We start from the raw sequence: 17,855 nt of genomic DNA, 5'->3' as shown, positions 1-17,855 counted from the left end.
AGAGGTAAATATATCTCTTCAAAATGGGAAAAGATATAATGTCTTCTCAAATACTTCTATCATTGAAGAATGATTTTTATGAAAAAAGATAAATATGATAGTTATACTTATAACTTTACCTCTCCCCTTGGAGATTGCTCTCAGCGACGACAGTCATGACAATTTTTACTGCCTTTGCTTGAGAATTCAGTTCTTTTAACTTTTTATCGATAGAAAATCCCACCAATACTTCTGCCACTACATTTTGTCGTGCACCTAGCAAGAAATATTGGGTTGACAATCAAGGCACTTATATTAGCCACAAATACTTACATGTCAGTAAAATAATTATTAAAAAAGTGAGATTAAAATGATGCAGCTTATAATTGTTAATGGCATTTTATTAAAACATATTCTACCTCCTTTCAAATATTTTATTCTTTGTATAACACGTCCACAAAGTAGATCGCTAGTGCGGCCGGCCGGCAACATTGCCGTGAAGCTGAAATATGTAAATTCTTCTCCATCACCAAAACGCTACAAATTTTATAAATTAGTTAAACAGAAGATGAAAAACAAAAATAATTGAATCATTAAAGTAATACATATCAAATAAGAGAACTCGGCCAAAAAGACTAATCTGTTAGGAGGTCATAGCGGATTCTTTGCCGGCCAGGTGGCCACCAATCTGAGTCTGCCCCAAACGTACTCGTTGATCACGGCGAGTTCTTTGCCCGGCTACTATTCCGAGCCGTTTGGGATCTCAAAGAAAGCACCAATGATATAAACCAAACAGGAGAACTCGGCCCAAAGATCCCGTGAAGAAAGAAAGTTCATTTAGTCTATATATATACCCCACACTAGTTGTTTTCGTATCCAGTATCCGTAACACATTACTAATTGAACGTGAGTAAATAGAAATCGGGAAGCTTCTCACAATTCGTTAGTTTTGATCTTTTTAAGAAACTGTGTGAAACCTTTTTTACCTAATCTCAAAACTTCACACCGTAAATGCATGCAATCAAGCTCCACTTTGTTAGTGGAGTTGTTGGGGCACCATTTATCCTAATCGAGCAACGTGTCGATCTATCATACTTATAACTCTATATTCTCTAATTTTATATAGCCACTAATTTATGTAACAACCTTAGCCTCCGCATCTATAAATAGCATGGTTTTTGTTTTCCCAATCAATTCATTAACACAAAAATCTCTAAACAGCTTTGTTCAAGAATATTACAAGAAATAGAAACCATGGCAAAATTATTGAGTACATTATTTCTTGCCGGAATGCTAACTCTATCAACAATTGCAGCGATTTCCGAAGCCCGAGTCGCAAGAAAGGACCTCGGGGTGGACTTAGGTGGTGGTGTTGGAGTTGGCGTGGGTGCTGGCGTAGGCGTTGGTTTGGGAGGCGGCGGTGGTGGCAGCGGCTCGGGAGCTGGGGCAGGTGCGGGCTCTGGCTCGGGTGGTGGTGGGTCGAGCTCGAGCTCAAGTTCTAGTTCAAGCTCGAGCTCAAGGTCACACGGCGGAGGCTCTGGCTCAGAAGCTGGCTCGTCTGCCGGATCACATGCAGGGTCTCGAGCAGGGTCTGGGTCGGGTGGTGCTGGTTCGGAAGCCGGGTCATCCGCTGGATCGCGTGCTGGCTCACGAGCTGGATCGGGTGGCCATGACTAAAGGGTTTAAATCATCTATGTAAACTAAAAATTAATAAGGATAGAAAGTTTGAGACTACGTCTAGTGCCTTGATTATCTTATGTATGTATGAATAAAAGATAAATTAGCAATAAATCCGATGTTTGTTTGTCGTGGTGGAAAGTACATTATCATTGTATTAAAGATGTGCTATGTAACGATTGTACCTTGTCAGCTTCAGTGTTTGTATGGTTTCATCTAATAAACATTGTGATGTTTTGGGTTTACTTAGACTTTCATGACTATTGTTGTTGTTTTATGGTTTACGGTATATTTAGGTGGTGTTCGGTTTGCAAGATAAAATAATACCAAGATACAATCTAGGATTGAGTTGTGAGATTATTTTAGTCATAGGGGTTAGCTATAACTAATTATCCCGTGATTATCCATCTAGGATTGAGTTGTGGGGTTGAATCTCATGAACTAAACACACAACAAATTTAATCTCGGATACAATCTTGCAAACCGAACACCCTATTAATGTCTTACTCATTTCGTCACAACTAAAATAACATATTTATTGGTAGTAGACATGAGATTTAACGAGATGTGGACGAGTGTGTTTAGTTAAAGAACGAGTGTGTTTAGTTAAAGAGAGAAAATGAGTGTTGAATACTCCTTCGTTCCTTGTTAATAGAGACATTTCTTTTCGGCACGGAGTTTAAGAATAGTATATTAAATGGGGTGTTCGGTTGGCAAGATTAAATCTCATGATTAAATATGTATCATGTTTGGTTCATAAGATTGAACCCTTCAACTTAATCCTAGATGGATAGTCTCATGATAATTAGTCATAGTCTCCCCCTCCAACTAAAATAATCCCACAACTTAATCTTAGATGGATAATCTCATGATATTAGTCATGGCAACCGAACGCCACCTAAATGGATGGTGAAAAAAAGTAAGAGATAATAAAGTAAGAGAGATAGAGAGAGAATAAAATAAAAAGAATAATTACTTTTTACCAAAAATAAAAATGACTCAATTAACTTGGAGCTTCCCAAAATAGAAAAATGACTCTATTAACATGGAATGGAGGGAGTATTCAAAAAGTAGTTTGATGTATTAATTGGAGAAAGAAATTAAATTATTTTATTATTTATAAAACATAAATAAGTCATATTGTGTACGGAGTATAACAGAATAAAACGTGTGATATCAATGAGACGGAGGAAGTACATTATATCGATATATCCATATGTTTATACGAGATATTTTAACAGATATCCAATGTGGGAGTTAGGATGTGTTTTATTCATGAATTTTAGAGATTTCGACATTAAGAGCTTATAAGTTGTGATATCTTAAGAACTTACTCCCTCCGTCCCTCATTAATTATTCATTTTGGTTTTGGCACGAGTTTTAAAAAATGTAAAAGAAAGTAGGTTAAAAAGTTAGTGGAATATGTGTCTCACTTTTATTTATTGGTTTTATAGGATGTGTTTTATTCATGAATTTTAGAGATTTCGACATTAAGAGCTTATAAGTTGTGATATCTTAAGAACTTACTCCCTCCGTCCCTCCATAATTATTCATTTTGGTTTTGACACGAGTTTTAAAAAATGTAAAATAAAGTAGGTTAAAAAGTTAGTGGAATATGGGTCTCACTTTTATTTATTGATTTTATTATAAAATGTGAGTAAATAAGTTAGAGTAATGTGAGACCTACTTACCATTTATGGTAAAAGTAAAAGTGGACAATTAATGGGAGACGGATGAAAATGACCAAAGTGGACAATTAATGGGGAACGGAGGGAGTATAAGTTTTGAAAACATTTATATAATTACATATATTAGCTAGTTATTATGGCCTAATATTGCTGAACTTTTAAAAGCTTAACTTTTTTCCACAAACTTTCGACTTAGAAAATAATATCATGAAGAACTTGGACATGGGTGCGAATTTTCCACTTGTCAGACGAGGTGCCAATATTTAGCGAAGATGGATTATCGGGGCTAGTCGAGAAGTTGACATGGTATTTGCTGCAGTAGAAAGCAACGATGTCGTAGAAGTAGGACTTTTATTTTCTTAATCATCTGTAACATCCGGACACCCGTGCTTGGATTTGCTCCCCGTTCATGCACGTGCTCGTCCCGAACCATGCTCAATCACCCCGTGTTCTCAAATCTTTACAAGAATAGCCATGTGTTAGATTCTTTTCTATCCAAATCAACTGAAAGAATGTTAAGGTCTTAGTCCTTAACAGAGATCGGCGGCTGGTTGGCTCGGCGATCAGAGACTCTCCCGGTGTCCTGCAGCAGGATCGGCGGCAGTTTCTAGTTGAGGCTGTGCGCGGCTATTCTCCGTCGGGCAGCGGCAACTAGGGTTAGAAGTATGAGCTTTCTCGGTTGGGCAAAATAACGTGAATTTTATTGATGAGTAAATTAATAAACATAGCCCTATTTATAGACTAAGGACCCTAGGGTTGGTTCGACTCCTAATCCTAATGCATCTCGGGAAAGAACCAACAAAGAAAACCCGAAACGGAGCTTATAATTACGCTCGACTCTTCAATATAAATAAATAACCAAAATAAGCTAATATCCAAAAATAAGAAACAAATAAAAGGAAATAAATATTCCTAATACTACTTTGGAACGTAATCTCCGAACAAGTCGGGCGGCCGTCGGTTTCTTCTTCCCTTGGTTGTCGCGATCGATGGCTGCATGTCCCTCTCCATAATTGTCGGCGTCTCCTCCGTCCCTTCGGCTTCGCGTGCGGACTCTTCGACCGGCTGATGCGGTTCCTGTACTGGGATCGTATCAAAGAATCCCTAACAGGAAATCCACCGCTCCCTCCTTCTCCTCCGTTCAGTGCGTCGCTCTGGGCAGCGACCCTGCGCCGCCGGCATTTCCCTCGGTGTCTCGCGTCATCGGAGACCCTCTACCCCTCTCTTCCGCTCGGCTGAAATTCTTGCAGCCGCCTCCGTGGACGCCCTCTCCTCTTCGGAAAGCACCGCTACCGCCGGCATGCACAGGCGGCGGTTTTCCAGCTGTCGCCTCTCTGCACCTGGCGTCGCACCGAGGCCGCCGTTTCACCGCCGGAGTAGCCGTTTCCTCGCAGGTAGCTCACAGCTTCTGCCGGCGCCATACGTTCCTCTGTCGGCTAAGCTCGGAGTCTCCCGCCGCCTCCCTCGTCTTCTAGTAGCTAAGTCTCTACACTCCTTTCCCTGTTCTAATTCTGCTCTTTGTGTGAAAGAATCATTGTTCTGGGACTTACTGTCGATGTTATTAAGCTTAAGAAATAATCTATGGAATATTTTTGGGCATGTGTTGGTTGTTGAGGCTACTGTTATTCGTTCATCCTCAGTCCTTGATCTCGGCTATCTACTGTGTTTGCCTAGACATGATGCATAGAGGTGTTGCCTGTTACAAGTTGCAGTTGTCTTGAAAGGGACCCCCTTGCTGGATTTGCACCACTCGTTGCTTTCTTACTCTCAAAATTTTGGTTGTGAAAAGTTCAAGTATGTGGAAGGGGTGTTCGATGTGTGGAGAGGGCCTTTAAATAGTCCAACTCGTGTACTTGTGAGGACTCTGATTGGCCTGCTGTGATCTTGTTTTATTGGCCGCACTTTAACTGCTTTTGGCACTTTGTGAGTGCTTAGTACTTCAGTCCATATATGAGATTCGTCAGCCTTGTGTGGTCCATCGCAGGCCTAATCCGGCTGGGAACTTAGGGGTGGTAGGCTGGCCTTGCCCTCTTGGGTGACTCTCATTCTCGAACATTGAAAAGTAATGTCACACTTCCCTTTTTGAGTATGTATTGGTAATTCCTTTAATATCTTAAGTGTTTGTTTTCCTTGCTTGTTCTACCTATGATCTGCAGGAATGGGGCAGATTATACACGGCTGCCACCTCGACGTCTCGGGCTCGACGGCTGTCCGATAATTGGGCCAAAACCGGGCCTGAAGAAGGGCCTAAATCGGCGTCCCTAGTGTTGTAATAGAATAGAGGCCCCTTTTGTTTTACTCTCCGCCGGTCCCTTTTTAATAAGTGTAGTCGAGCGTCTTAGCTCGAGAATAAAATCTAGGACGTCTTTCTCGACCTCCTTGTAACTTATTCTTCTTTCCTTCATCATTACTTTATCCTTTTTGTAGCCTACGGCATAGCTCGGATTCTACTTCGTTGTATTTTGTTTACTCCAGGGAAATAAACGGTTGCGTTTCCATTTATTCGATCTCTGTTCGATACTTCATAAATAATTTCCAGATTCTTCTTATGTATAAATCTTAAATTGAACATAAGAATTGTACCGTTATCATACTTTAAGCGTTTTAGTAAAGGAAATCGCTTCACGTCCCTTTAACTATTTCATAAGGTTCCGGTAACTAGATCGTGGTTATTACAGTCCCTGATCGTGGTGAATGCGTGGAGTAAAGGGAGAGTCCCTGCTCGAACTAGTGTGCACAAATAAATGGACCGTGTCATCGAGAGGGTAGGAAAGTCAAGGTATCCACGGAAGGTGGCCATCTTCTCGGCACACATGGAATATTGAGATTTGGCAGATTGAGGGACGGAATTTAGTCTATCGACGAACTTTAAGCTCACAAAAAATTTAGTAAGCCCGGGTCTTTTAAGATAAAACTTGTGTGTTATTGTGATGGCATGTCTTTTAAATATATATGTATCTTTTGGCAATGTATTCACTAGTACTTGCTCCACTTTGAATAATACCATAAGGTCCAAGAACAAAACCACCACCAGTCTCAAGAGTAATGTAGGAAAGGTGCCGTCGGTATTAATATAGTACTCCATTTTGTTTAACAAAGTGGCTCTGTGTGTATTCGCTATATCACCATACGCAAAGCTTACATACATGTAAATGTGTGTGTGTATGCATCCTAATGTAGTGAAATGGCGCGATATCATATTATATAAATTATCTTTAGTTGGACATGCAATATCTATATTCTATATACTCCCTGGTCACATAGAAATAGGTCATTTGGGGTTGACACGGGCTTTAATGTGTAATTGATAAAGTAAGATAAAAGGAAAAAAAATAGTTGAAATTGTATAGTGGATGATGTGGCTCATAAATGATAAAGAAAAAAAGAATGAGAAAAAAGTTATCATAAATAGATACAGACTATTTTTATGGGATGGACGAAAAAGAAAATATGGTCTATTTCTATGGGACGGATGGATGAAGTACAGTATATTGAAGATAATGGCCAGTAGAAGAGGAATCCAACATAAATTTGAAGATAATGGCCAGTAGAAGAGGAATCCAACATAAATTCCACTGCATACCTTAACTTTTCTCATCCACAAATTCTTTTAATTACACACATTATAAACAAATGCCACCATTGATAGCTATATGCAACTATAAATACAACGGTAACATTGTGTCAATCAGTCGCAACTCGTTAACTCCTAGCGTGACAATGGCTAATTTGAAACCATATATTTATTTAGCAATGCAAATCTTAGCCACCCTAGTAACGGTTTCCGAGAGCCGGGTCGCGAGAAAAGACCTAAGCCTCGACTTGGGCGGTCTATGTAAGTTTTATGTCTCACATATGTGACATATGATAGAATCTTAAATAGAGTTGGATTTTTAATAAAATACATAAACTTGGTATAAGATACACTTTCCCTAATTAATTAGCTATCAATTAGCTATTAATATATAATTGGAATGCGATGTTTCCCTAAATTTTCATAATTAAATTAGCCATAATATATTCTCTAAATTAGTCATTAACATTGACAAAATATATGTTCGTATACAAGTAAGGAAAAGGAGAATATATAATTATAAGTGTATATATATATATGCATATTTGATTGTAGTCATTAAGTGGAAGGAATATTCATTCCTTTGATTAAAGAAAATGGATGCATATATTATGGTTTAATTGGTTTTGATGTAGTATTGACTAACAAATCAAATTATTGTGATCAATTATTTCATTTGATTTTTGGTATTACTTGGTCAAAAAGAAACGTCCTAAATTAAGTAGTCACTTTGATGGAAAGGGCTTTAAGGTTTGATAATTAGGGTTTGTTCTTTCTCTGCCTATAAATACAAGTGTAGTGATCCCATCAAATCACACACATTACAGAGAACACATAAACGAGAGAAAGAGAGAGAAACAAATCCTTGGAGTTCTGCCACTACACCAAAGTCCGAGGAAGTTCTCTCCGTCTTCCCCAATCGCTTCCGCTATGGATCATATAGGTAAGTTTCCGATCCATTATGTTTATGGTTAATACATGAAATACATGATGTTCAAAGATCTTGTTTTATTCATATTCAATTATGCATTCTTGAATATTATGATAAATAATTTCCTACATGTGGTATCAGAGCATGGTTGAGAACTCATGTATTTTCGTATTATTGAAACCATTTTTTTGAATTTATTTTTTGATAAATTATTATGGATTGAATCGATTATTTTAATATGATCAGCATATTATAAATTCAAGATTTGTTGATTCAATTATTCATGTGTAATTTGACTAATGAATTCATATGCCTAATATTATGGGAGTATTAATTATTTACGCCTTTATGGATTTAATTCTCTTGACTAATTACGTACACTTATCAAATTAAATAATTATGTTTTGATTGTCTCTTTATTGGAAAATTATATACTTTACTTATTTTGCCTCACTTTGGTGATGGCAGAATAAATATAATATAATCATGATTGTATACATTAAAACATAAATTGAATTATGTAATCATTTATTCCACCGTCTCGATAGATTCATAATCATGAAACATTTAATTGAAATATCAATTCACCCATACATATATTCAAACTTAATTTACATACAGTATACACAATCAATATACCCAAATCAATTCCATATAGATAAATAGAATCAATATGGGAACAAATATTTCAAACATGGAAACCATTGATTCTCGGTAGTGAGCATACAAATATGAATTGACAATTCATCAATTAAAAAATATCCAAAACCTATGATGCCGTGCACAACAAGATTCAAAACATACACTTAGGTGGCGTTCGGTTGCCATGACTAATATCATGAGACTATCCATCTAGAATTAAGTTGTGAGATTTAATCTTATGAACCAAACATGATACATATTTAATCGTGAGATTTAATCTTGCCAACCGAACACCCCCTTAATGTATAACATATTCTCTCGAATCTATGGCATCAAATAACCATCATTCAGTTTAATAGCCATTTTTAATTGTACTGGAATTGGCATTGGGTTGGGAGGTAGTGGCAGTGGTTCCGGAGCCGGTGCAGGGTCCGGCTCGGCTGGGGGGTCTAGCTCGAGTTCTAGTTCAAGCTCAAGTTCGAGTTCAAGTTCACGTGGTGGTGGTGGTGGTGGTGGTGGTTCGGGCTCGTCAGCAGGCTCTTCTGCTGGATCAAGAGCAGGATCGGGAGGTGGTGGTGGAGGTAGATCGGGTGGTGGAGGAGTGATACGAGACATTGCCATATCTTCCCATATCTTCCATATCTTTTATTTAGTTGTCTTTTTTATTCATAGTATATTTTCCATATCTTTGTTTTCGTATTAAATAAGTTAGGGTAGTAGTATTCTAGTATTATAAATAGGAGAGGATGTTATCATTTTAATCATTCAATGAATATATGATTTTGGCCAAGTCCCTTGCATAATACGTTGAATCCTTAATACCTACGCCACATGCTGCCCGACGGAATCTCACCACGCACAGCCGAAACGTATATCTGATCTGCAGTCGTTGCCCGACGGGTTGGAACCCGCGCACAGCCACCGAGATTCATCCTCCGCCGACCCTCACGGGCACCGGATTTATCTCTTCATAGTTGTTCTCCGTTCTACCGAACGTTAGGGATTTAGGTCCTTAACAACTGGTGCTTTCATCCAGCTCTCACCCTCCCACCTTCTAGAATCAAAGCTATACCACTGCCCGACGGAAAACATTCCGCGCACAGCAATTGCTTTAGTTGTCGAGCCCAGCCTGTTCGCCGAGCTCTAGCCGTTGGACAACCTTACTTCTCCAACGCCTGACGGGAAGGATTCCCGTGCGCCGCGTCGAAGTGATCTCATCCTCCGAGTTCTATTATCATGTCCTACAACTATCATCGCCAATTCGACCACAACCATGTGTCACGCAGCTACGCTGGCGTTGGGCACAGTGCACAATACATCCTGGATCGACAGCAGCTATCCCGACCGCCTCATGACCGCCTCACCGAATGGAGTCGGTCCAGACCTGCCGCCCCACCAATTGGGATCCTCCCAGTAACCGAAGACTCATGGATTTCCAACCCTATGATCCACCACAGCTACCACATCTCCGAGAATCGCCTTCTCGACTTGAGATGCCACATCAACACACCTACAGGCAGCCACCACACAACACCAATATGGAGCATTATGAACAATTGATCGACCTATTGGATGCCGCTACCTCCAGGTTGGAATCACGTTTTGAAGAAATTGATCGACGTTTGACAAAATTGCAGGCGTCAAGAGCAGTGTATAGACCACCGCCCAAGCGTCGTCCAACCTGCTGGGATCCGCCATTCCGAACGCAAGGTCATCGTGTTGAAGAGATTCGCGCTCCGCCACTGCCGGAGCCACCGCCACAGTACACGCCTTTACCGTTTCAACAATTGAAGCTTGTGCATACCCGCATGCCTACTTGTTGGGACACTCCCGACCAGTGCCAATCATGGGGAAATGCGACCCATGAACAGCCCTATGGTGTGCCCCCTTATGAACAGTCGTCGCCAACACCGCGACAATATTCTTGTTGGGACCCATCAGGACAACACACAATGGAAGCCGCTGATTCCCGACACGTCTTATATTCTGTTGAGGCAACTGTTTCTGGAGGAAAACGAACCATTGGGCCTGGTATTAGGCCATATTTGACGTCGTATGGGGAGACGGGTGTTAATAAGGAAGTGGATCACAAAAGACTGCCAAATTTTTCCCAAATGTGCTCAATTAGATCCTCTTGGAGTTGGGCTTGGGCGCTAGAGTCGCGTGTCCTTGCCCGAATAGACAACCGTTCTTGTATTGACGGATGCGCTCCACTTCGCGGCGGACTACTTGTGGTTGAGCTTCCGGGGGATTCGGGGTCGAACCAATTTCCCGCCTCGGGTCCTTCGTCTTGGACAATCATGTTGTGCAAGATTATGCACGTATACATGATGTCGACCATGCTCTCCATGAACCACGAACGAGCCGGGGCTTTGATGATGTTGAGGCGCGCTTGGAGAACCCCGAACGCCCTCTCCACATCCTTGCGAGTAGCCTCCTGCTTCTGCGCAAAAAGAGCCTGCTTTGGGTTCGCAGGCCTGTTGCACGTCTTCACGAAGGTCGGCCACTTCGGGTAGATGTCGTCGGCGAGATAGTACCCCATTTTATACAGCCGGTTGTTGGCGACGAAGTTGATGGCCGGCGCTTTACCATACAAAACTTCGGTAAAGAGGTCGGACTGGTGGAGCACGTTTATGTCGTTGTTCGATCCAGGGACCCCGAAGTACGCGTGCCAGATCCAAAGCTGGTAGTCGGCAACGGCCTCGAGTACAACGGTTTGGTGGGTGCCTTTGTGGCCGCTCGTGTAGGACCCCCTCCAAGCCACCGGGCAATTCTTCCATTGCCAGTGCATGCAATCGACACTGCCAAGCATCCCGGGGAATCCGTGCACTTGTTCGTGCAGGTCGAGGAGGAACTGACAATCGATCATGCTTTCGTCGGTAAAGGCTGCCCGGACGCCTTTGCAGAATTTGAGCAAGCACATGCGCCCAGTGGTGTCTCCGATGTGGAGGTATTCGTCGAACATGTCGGCCGTTTGTCCAGTCGCAAGCTGACGGATTGCTGCAGTACATTTCTGCTGCGTCGTGTGGCTGGGACGCCCGACCGCGTCGAACCCTTCTCGGAAGAACTCTTCCCGGGCCGCCAAAGTATTCGCGATGTGGAGAAATAGCGGTTTACACATGCGGAAACGGCGACGGAAGCAGGTTTCTCTCCAAATCGGGTTATCGCAGAAGTAGTCGCGTACTAACCTTGCGGCGGCTTCCTCCCGGTTGCGATGGATATATGTCCGGGAGCGTCGTGGAGGCGGCGCGGCTTCCTCCGCCTCTCGGCATCGATCTTCTTCAAGTGATTGTTCCATTAGTTGACTCATTTGCTCAAAAGGATCCATTTGTTTGAGTTGATTTAAGATGAAATTGGAGTGGTTATAGAGAGGATTTGAGAGGAATAGATGTGTGTTTGTGTGTGAAATGAGTATGAAATAGGATTATTTATAGAGTAAATAAATAAAAAAAATTTAACGGTAACATTACCGTTTGAAAAATAATTTTTTTTTTTTATTAAAATTCGAATTTTTTTAAAAAAATGAATTATTGCGTCATCCGTGACGACGCCCACTCGCGGGCCAGCGAGTGGGCGTCACGCATGCATCGGGGGCGCGCCATGTCGCCCGGGCGCGTGACGGGCCGGCGCGTCCCTTGTCTCGCGGATACGGGCTACGGGACGGGCTGGGGATGGGCTACGGGACCGGACGAACGTTGCAACGCGTCCCGCGGCGGAACCGTCCCTCCGGGACGGAACGCGAGCCGCGCGCGGGACGCGTAGTGGATGCTCTTATTAAATTATGTATTTTTTATTTTTTAGGAAATTATTAAATAATGTTTTTTTACGAATTTTAATGTTGTAAGTTTATTTTATTTAATGAAGTGTGTTTTTATTAATTGAATTTGGTTGGAAATAAAAATAAAAAATGAAATTGAATGAATAGTAATTTAAGGGACGGTTAAAGGGTTGCAGGTTCTGTCTCTTAGTTAAGAGATGGAGTAAAAAACTACAGTGGGCCCATGAATAGTAATTTAAGGAACGGTTAAAGGACGGATAAGTGACAGCATTGCGGATGGCCTTATGGCACAACCAAACCCGAATGAATAAAGTGTTTAATTGAATTGTGTTTGTCTCGTCTTTGTACTTGTTTCATTGTCCAATTCTCAATTAGGCAAAATAAAAATAAAATAAAACAAAAAAGTAGATGGTTCTAGTGTTCAAAAGAATGTCATAATTTCCTGTTTTCTCAATAATTTTTTTAAAATAAATTTTAAATACTCTTGTGAGTGGGGTGCAGTCTTTTTTACCATTTATAGTAATTATGAACCGATATTTCTATTCACGGACAAACAAAAAAAAACAAGATTGCTATTAGTGGACGAAGGAAAGAGTACAATTTAGTGGGCTACCCGAACCCAACTCAATCCAACATCAATCCAACCAGAAATTCTACGGTGTCAAGCAGATAAGGGGACAAAACGAATAAGAGCATCCACAATCGTGCTCTTGCCAGCGGCACGGTTATGGGCCCGGGCGGTACTATTCATGCCTGCTCTCTGGCAAGAGCACAACACCCAAAACTGTGCTCTTCCGCAAGGACGACCACAATTAATTTAATATTCAATTAAACATAAACATTTCCATAATACTAAAATTCATTAAAAAAACATAAATAATATTACAAATGACAAATAAAATAAAAAACGACATAATTAAAATCCTAAAAATTAAAAATTACATAACTAAAATACTAAAAATTAAAAAACCACTACTCGTTGCCGAATTTTGCCCACATGTGTTTGATTAGGTCTTCTTGTAGCTGAATGTGGGTTCGGGTATCGCGCATTGTGTGCCTTGTCTCGATCCTCTGGCCAACCGTCGTATGCTCACCTCGGCGTGGGGGAGACCTCGCTGTTGAGCTTCCGGCTTCATCCTCGTCGTAGAAGCTAGCCGCCCTTGGCCCTTCGTCGGCTATAATCATGTTGTGTAAGATAATACACGTGAACATGATGTCGGCGATATTATTCACGTACCACAGCCGAGCTGGGGCCTTCATAATGTTAAATCGGGCTTGAAGGACCCCGAAGGCTCTTTCAACGTCTTTCCGCGCGGACTCTTGACTCTGCGCAAAAAGAACCCGCCTCGGGTCGTGCGGGTTGTGGAGCGTCTTCACGAACGTCGACCACCTTGGGTAGATACCATCGGCGAGATAGTAACCCATGTGGTATGTATTTCCGTTGATGGTGAAGTCGATCGCCGGTGCTACACCATTCATCACATCATTGAAGAGTGGTGAAGAATAGAGCACGTTCAAGTCGTTGTTAGCTCCGGCAACGCCGAAATATGCATGCCAAATCTATAGGCGGTAGTCGGCGACCGCTTCAAGGATAAGTGTTGGGCCGCCGCCTTTGTGACCGCTTAAGTGTTGCCCCCTCCAAACATTCGGGCAATTCTTCCACCTCCAATGCATGCAGTCAATGCTGCCAAGCATTCCGGGGAAGCCATGGACTGATTCGTGAAGACGCAGCAACCGTTGGCAACCATCGGTGCTGGGTGCCCGAAGGAATTCATCCCCGAAAGCTGAACGAACGCCCTCGCAAAAATTCTTTAGACAAAGGATTCTAGTGGACTCACCGATATGCAAATACTCGTCGAAGATGTCGGTCGTTTGCCCAGTAGCGAGTTGTCGGATGACACACGTACACTTCTGCAACGGCGTGATACTTTGCCGGCCGGCTGCATCTTGACCTGTTTGGAAGAATTCAACACGTGCGGACAATGTGTTGACAATTCGCATGAACAAGCGCTTTGACATGCGAAAACAACGCCTGAAGTAATCTGCCGGAAACCGTGGCTGGTCGGCAAAGTAGTCGGCAACGAGCCTTTCGTGGGCTCCCTCCCGGTCACGATGGATGTAGCGCCGATTTGATCTGGTTCGTTGAGGAGGAGGAGGAGCGGGGGTATTCGCCGCGACATATGCTTCGTAAGCGGCACGATGTTGTTCGTAGTATTCTTGTTCTTCGCGTTCCGCTTCCGCCATAATATGGGTGAAATCCATTTGAGGTTTTGAATGAGGGATGAATGTGTTGATAGTTTGTATGATAATTTTAAGAATGAGAGATGAATGGGAGATGAATTGATGTGATAAATGGATGATGAATGTGTGTATTTATAGATGATTTTGGGGGGAAAAAAATTATTAAAAAACTCAAAAAAATTCAGAAAAAACGGGAAAAAAACGGCCATATTTTTGGGATTTGGAAAAAAAAAATTTTAATCATTTTATATAATTTAAAAACGATTTTTTTAAAAAAAATAATTCAAAGGCAACGGCTATGCCGTTGCCCAATCATAAGCCGCCACGTCGCCTGCTCGCTGGCACGGCACTGCTCGATGCATCGAGCAGCGCCGTGCCAGCGGGGCAAGCGCAGCGTCGGCGGTCCTCGTCCTCGCCGCTGGCACGGACGGCGGCCTTCACTCCCACCACCATTGTGGATGCTCTAAAGCTTGACATAAATTTATTAATCTTTGCATGTTTGCTTCGTGCCGAAAATTGTCAATCCTATTATATAATATATCATTTGATTTTGAGTGCGATATTTAATACTTTCTCCATCCCTGAAAATTTGTCACTTATTTCCATTTCTGTCTGTTCCTAAAAATTTATCACCTTTCACTTTTATCATTTTTTTGCAGTGGAACTCATATTGCACTAATTCATTATAACCCATATTTTATTATAAAACTAATATATAAAAGTATGACCTACAAGTCACTAACTTTTTCAACTCACTTTCTATTACATTTCTTAAAACTCATATCGGGTCAAATGGTGTGACAAATTATGAGGGATGGAGGAAGTATTTAACATATTAATAATAAGATTTATACAATAAAGCATGAAATGCAAACCGTAAATTAAGAAAGTTACCAAATCTAGTGTTGTTAATCTAACCTCACATTTATGTAATTCACTCGAAAAATAGGCAAATACCCAGTGACCACTCATTGCTCACATTCTCTCTCCCTCTAAAAAAATGGCACAGTCTTCATTTCTATATATTCCCTTCTCCATTTCTACAGAATTAGCAGATGTAACCCAATTTCTCTGCATCTGTTTCCTCCATTTCCCATTGGCTCTCTCCCTCTCTCTCACAGAATTCAATTTCCAGAGAGAAGAGAGGAGAGACCTCCAATCCTTTAATCAAGCTTGCTTCGATTGTCAAATAATAATAGGAGATGCCTTCCAAGTCGTCCATTGAGGAGCTCTTTCTCCCCTCCACTCCGGGGAAATTCAAGGATAAATCGCACCACCGCCAGCCCCACCGCTCCACCAGCACCCTCTTCCTGTGGGCGCTCTTTCTCGTCGCCCTCACCGCGGCCTATCTCAGCTTCCAATCCTTCGTCGACTCCGGCAGCAAGTACTTCCGGATCCACTGGGACAACCACGTCCGCTCCTCCGCCCAGATCCGCCGCTCCAACGGCTTCTCCGTCCTCGTCACCGGCGCCGCCGGCTTCGTCGGCTCCCACGTCTCCCTCGCCCTGAAGAAGCGCGGCGACGGCGTGGTCGGCCTCGACAATTTCAACAATTACTACGATCCCGCTCTCAAAAAATCACGCCGAGATCTCCTCACCGCCCACGGCGTCTTCATCGTGGAAGGCGACGTCAACGATGCAAAATTGCTCGCCAAGCTCTTCGATCTCGTCCAATTCAGCCACGTCATGCACCTCGCCGCCCAGGCCGGCGTCCGCTACGCGATGGAGAATCCGCATTCGTACATCCACAGCAACATCGCCGGCCTCGTCACGCTTCTAGAAGCTTCCAAGTCCGCTAACCCCCAACCCTCCGTCGTGTGGGCTAGCTCCAGCTCCGTCTACGGCTTAAACGAGAAATCCCCCTTTTCCGAATCTGACCGCACCGATAAACCCGCCTCTCTCTACGCCGCCACCAAAAAAGCCGGAGAGGAAATCACACACACATACAACCACATCTACGGCCTCTCAATCACCGGCCTCCGATTCTTCACAGTGTACGGCCCCTGGGGGAGGCCCGACATGGCCTACTTCTCCTTCACCCGCAACATCCTCCAAGGGAAGCCAATCACCGTCTACCGCGGCAAAAACCACGCCGATTTAGCTAGGGATTTCACCTACATCGACGACATTGTGAAGGGGTGCATCGGATCGTTGGACACGGCGAAGAAGAGCACGGGATCGGGGGGGAAGAAGCGGGGCCCGGCGCAGTTCAGGATATTCAATCTCGGCAATACTTCGCCCGTGACGGTGCCGATGATGGTGGGGATATTGGAGAAGCAATTGAAGGTGAAGGCGAAGAAGAATTTGGTTGATATGCCTGGAAACGGCGACGTTCCGTTCACGCACGCGAATATAAGCTACGCCCGGAGCGAATTCGGGTACAACCCGACAACCGATTTGCAAACGGGTCTCAAGAAGTTCGTCAAATGGTACTTATCTTATTATGGTTACAATCACGCCAAGTCTGTATAGTTGTTTTTCATGTTTTTTTAGGGATTTTTTTGTTAAAGGACAAAAATACATGGGAAATGGATACTATTATTTTCTTTTTGAGGAATTGTATTTTATCTTTTTTTTTTGTTAAAAACATCATGAGCTTTTCATATCGCTTTCGTCCAAATTTAATATAATAATAAGTGTTGGTTGTTTCGCAAATGAGTATGTCGATCACGGTTGCTTTTCACCCAAATATACTCATTATTGTTTGTACGATTCATATCGCTTCTTTCATTTTATTTTGTGAGTTGAATGGACGGTTATGATAATGGGCGAGGCAACAAATATGGAGAATATGGAGTAATTAATAATTTATTTAAATTATAAATATACGTTGATGACTATACCATTATCGATTTAGCTAAAATATAACGCTTTATTAGTCTTTTTCGAGTTTAAGCATTGCTAAATGAGAGCCCCTGCAATTTTCTAGAAGGTAATGGGTACCTTATTAATATTGAAATGAAAGCATTAGCAATGGGGCGCTCTAAGGCGCGCCTATGGCGCGCCACGTCAGCAGTTTTATCCTACTACCTCCCCACCTGTAGTGGGGCGCCCTAAGGTGCGCCCTATGTCGTGCCACATCATTATTTTATTGTTTTGTTTAATTAATTTAACTGTTTTCAAATAACAAGTAACGAGTAAATAAAAAACGGTCTAAATAACAAACGATGAAGTTTTAATAAAAAAAGTTACATCATTGAACTAATAAAAAAAAAACTAAGTCGGACCAATTCCCAACTTCCGACGCAGCTCATCGAGTAACGCCCGGAGATATACGGCTTCGTCGGGGTCAGTACACTTCTTGAGGGCCCTGTGCGTCTGCAACATCGTCCTTGCCATCGACGTT

At 42.3% G+C, this 17,855-nt stretch overlaps 2 protein-coding genes across 2 annotated transcripts; both read left to right on the top strand.

Annotated features, from left to right (window-relative positions):
- Window positions 1–1,189: 1,189 nt before the first annotated feature.
- Window positions 1,190–1,901, top strand: LOC121747609 (glycine-rich protein 5-like). Its single transcript, XM_042141677.1, has one exon. The coding sequence runs from the start codon at window positions 1,234–1,236 to the stop codon at window positions 1,654–1,656; it is 423 nt and encodes a 140-aa protein (XP_041997611.1). The 5' UTR covers window positions 1,190–1,233; the 3' UTR covers window positions 1,657–1,901.
- Window positions 1,902–15,406: 13,505 nt separating this feature from the next.
- Window positions 15,407–17,066, top strand: LOC121748330 (UDP-glucuronate 4-epimerase 1-like). The gene has a single exon (XM_042142618.1). It carries the CDS (start codon window positions 15,713–15,715, stop codon window positions 16,979–16,981), a length of 1,269 nt encoding a protein of 422 aa, XP_041998552.1. The 5' UTR covers window positions 15,407–15,712; the 3' UTR covers window positions 16,982–17,066.
- Window positions 17,067–17,855: the final 789 nt, after the last annotated feature.

This window comes from Salvia splendens, chromosome 9, assembly GCF_004379255.2.
Source record: "Salvia splendens isolate huo1 chromosome 9, SspV2, whole genome shotgun sequence".
Classification (NCBI taxonomy): domain Eukaryota; kingdom Viridiplantae; phylum Streptophyta; class Magnoliopsida; order Lamiales; family Lamiaceae; genus Salvia; species Salvia splendens.
Note: the sequence above shows the minus strand (reverse complement) of the source record. Positions and strands in the feature narration are given on the sequence as shown.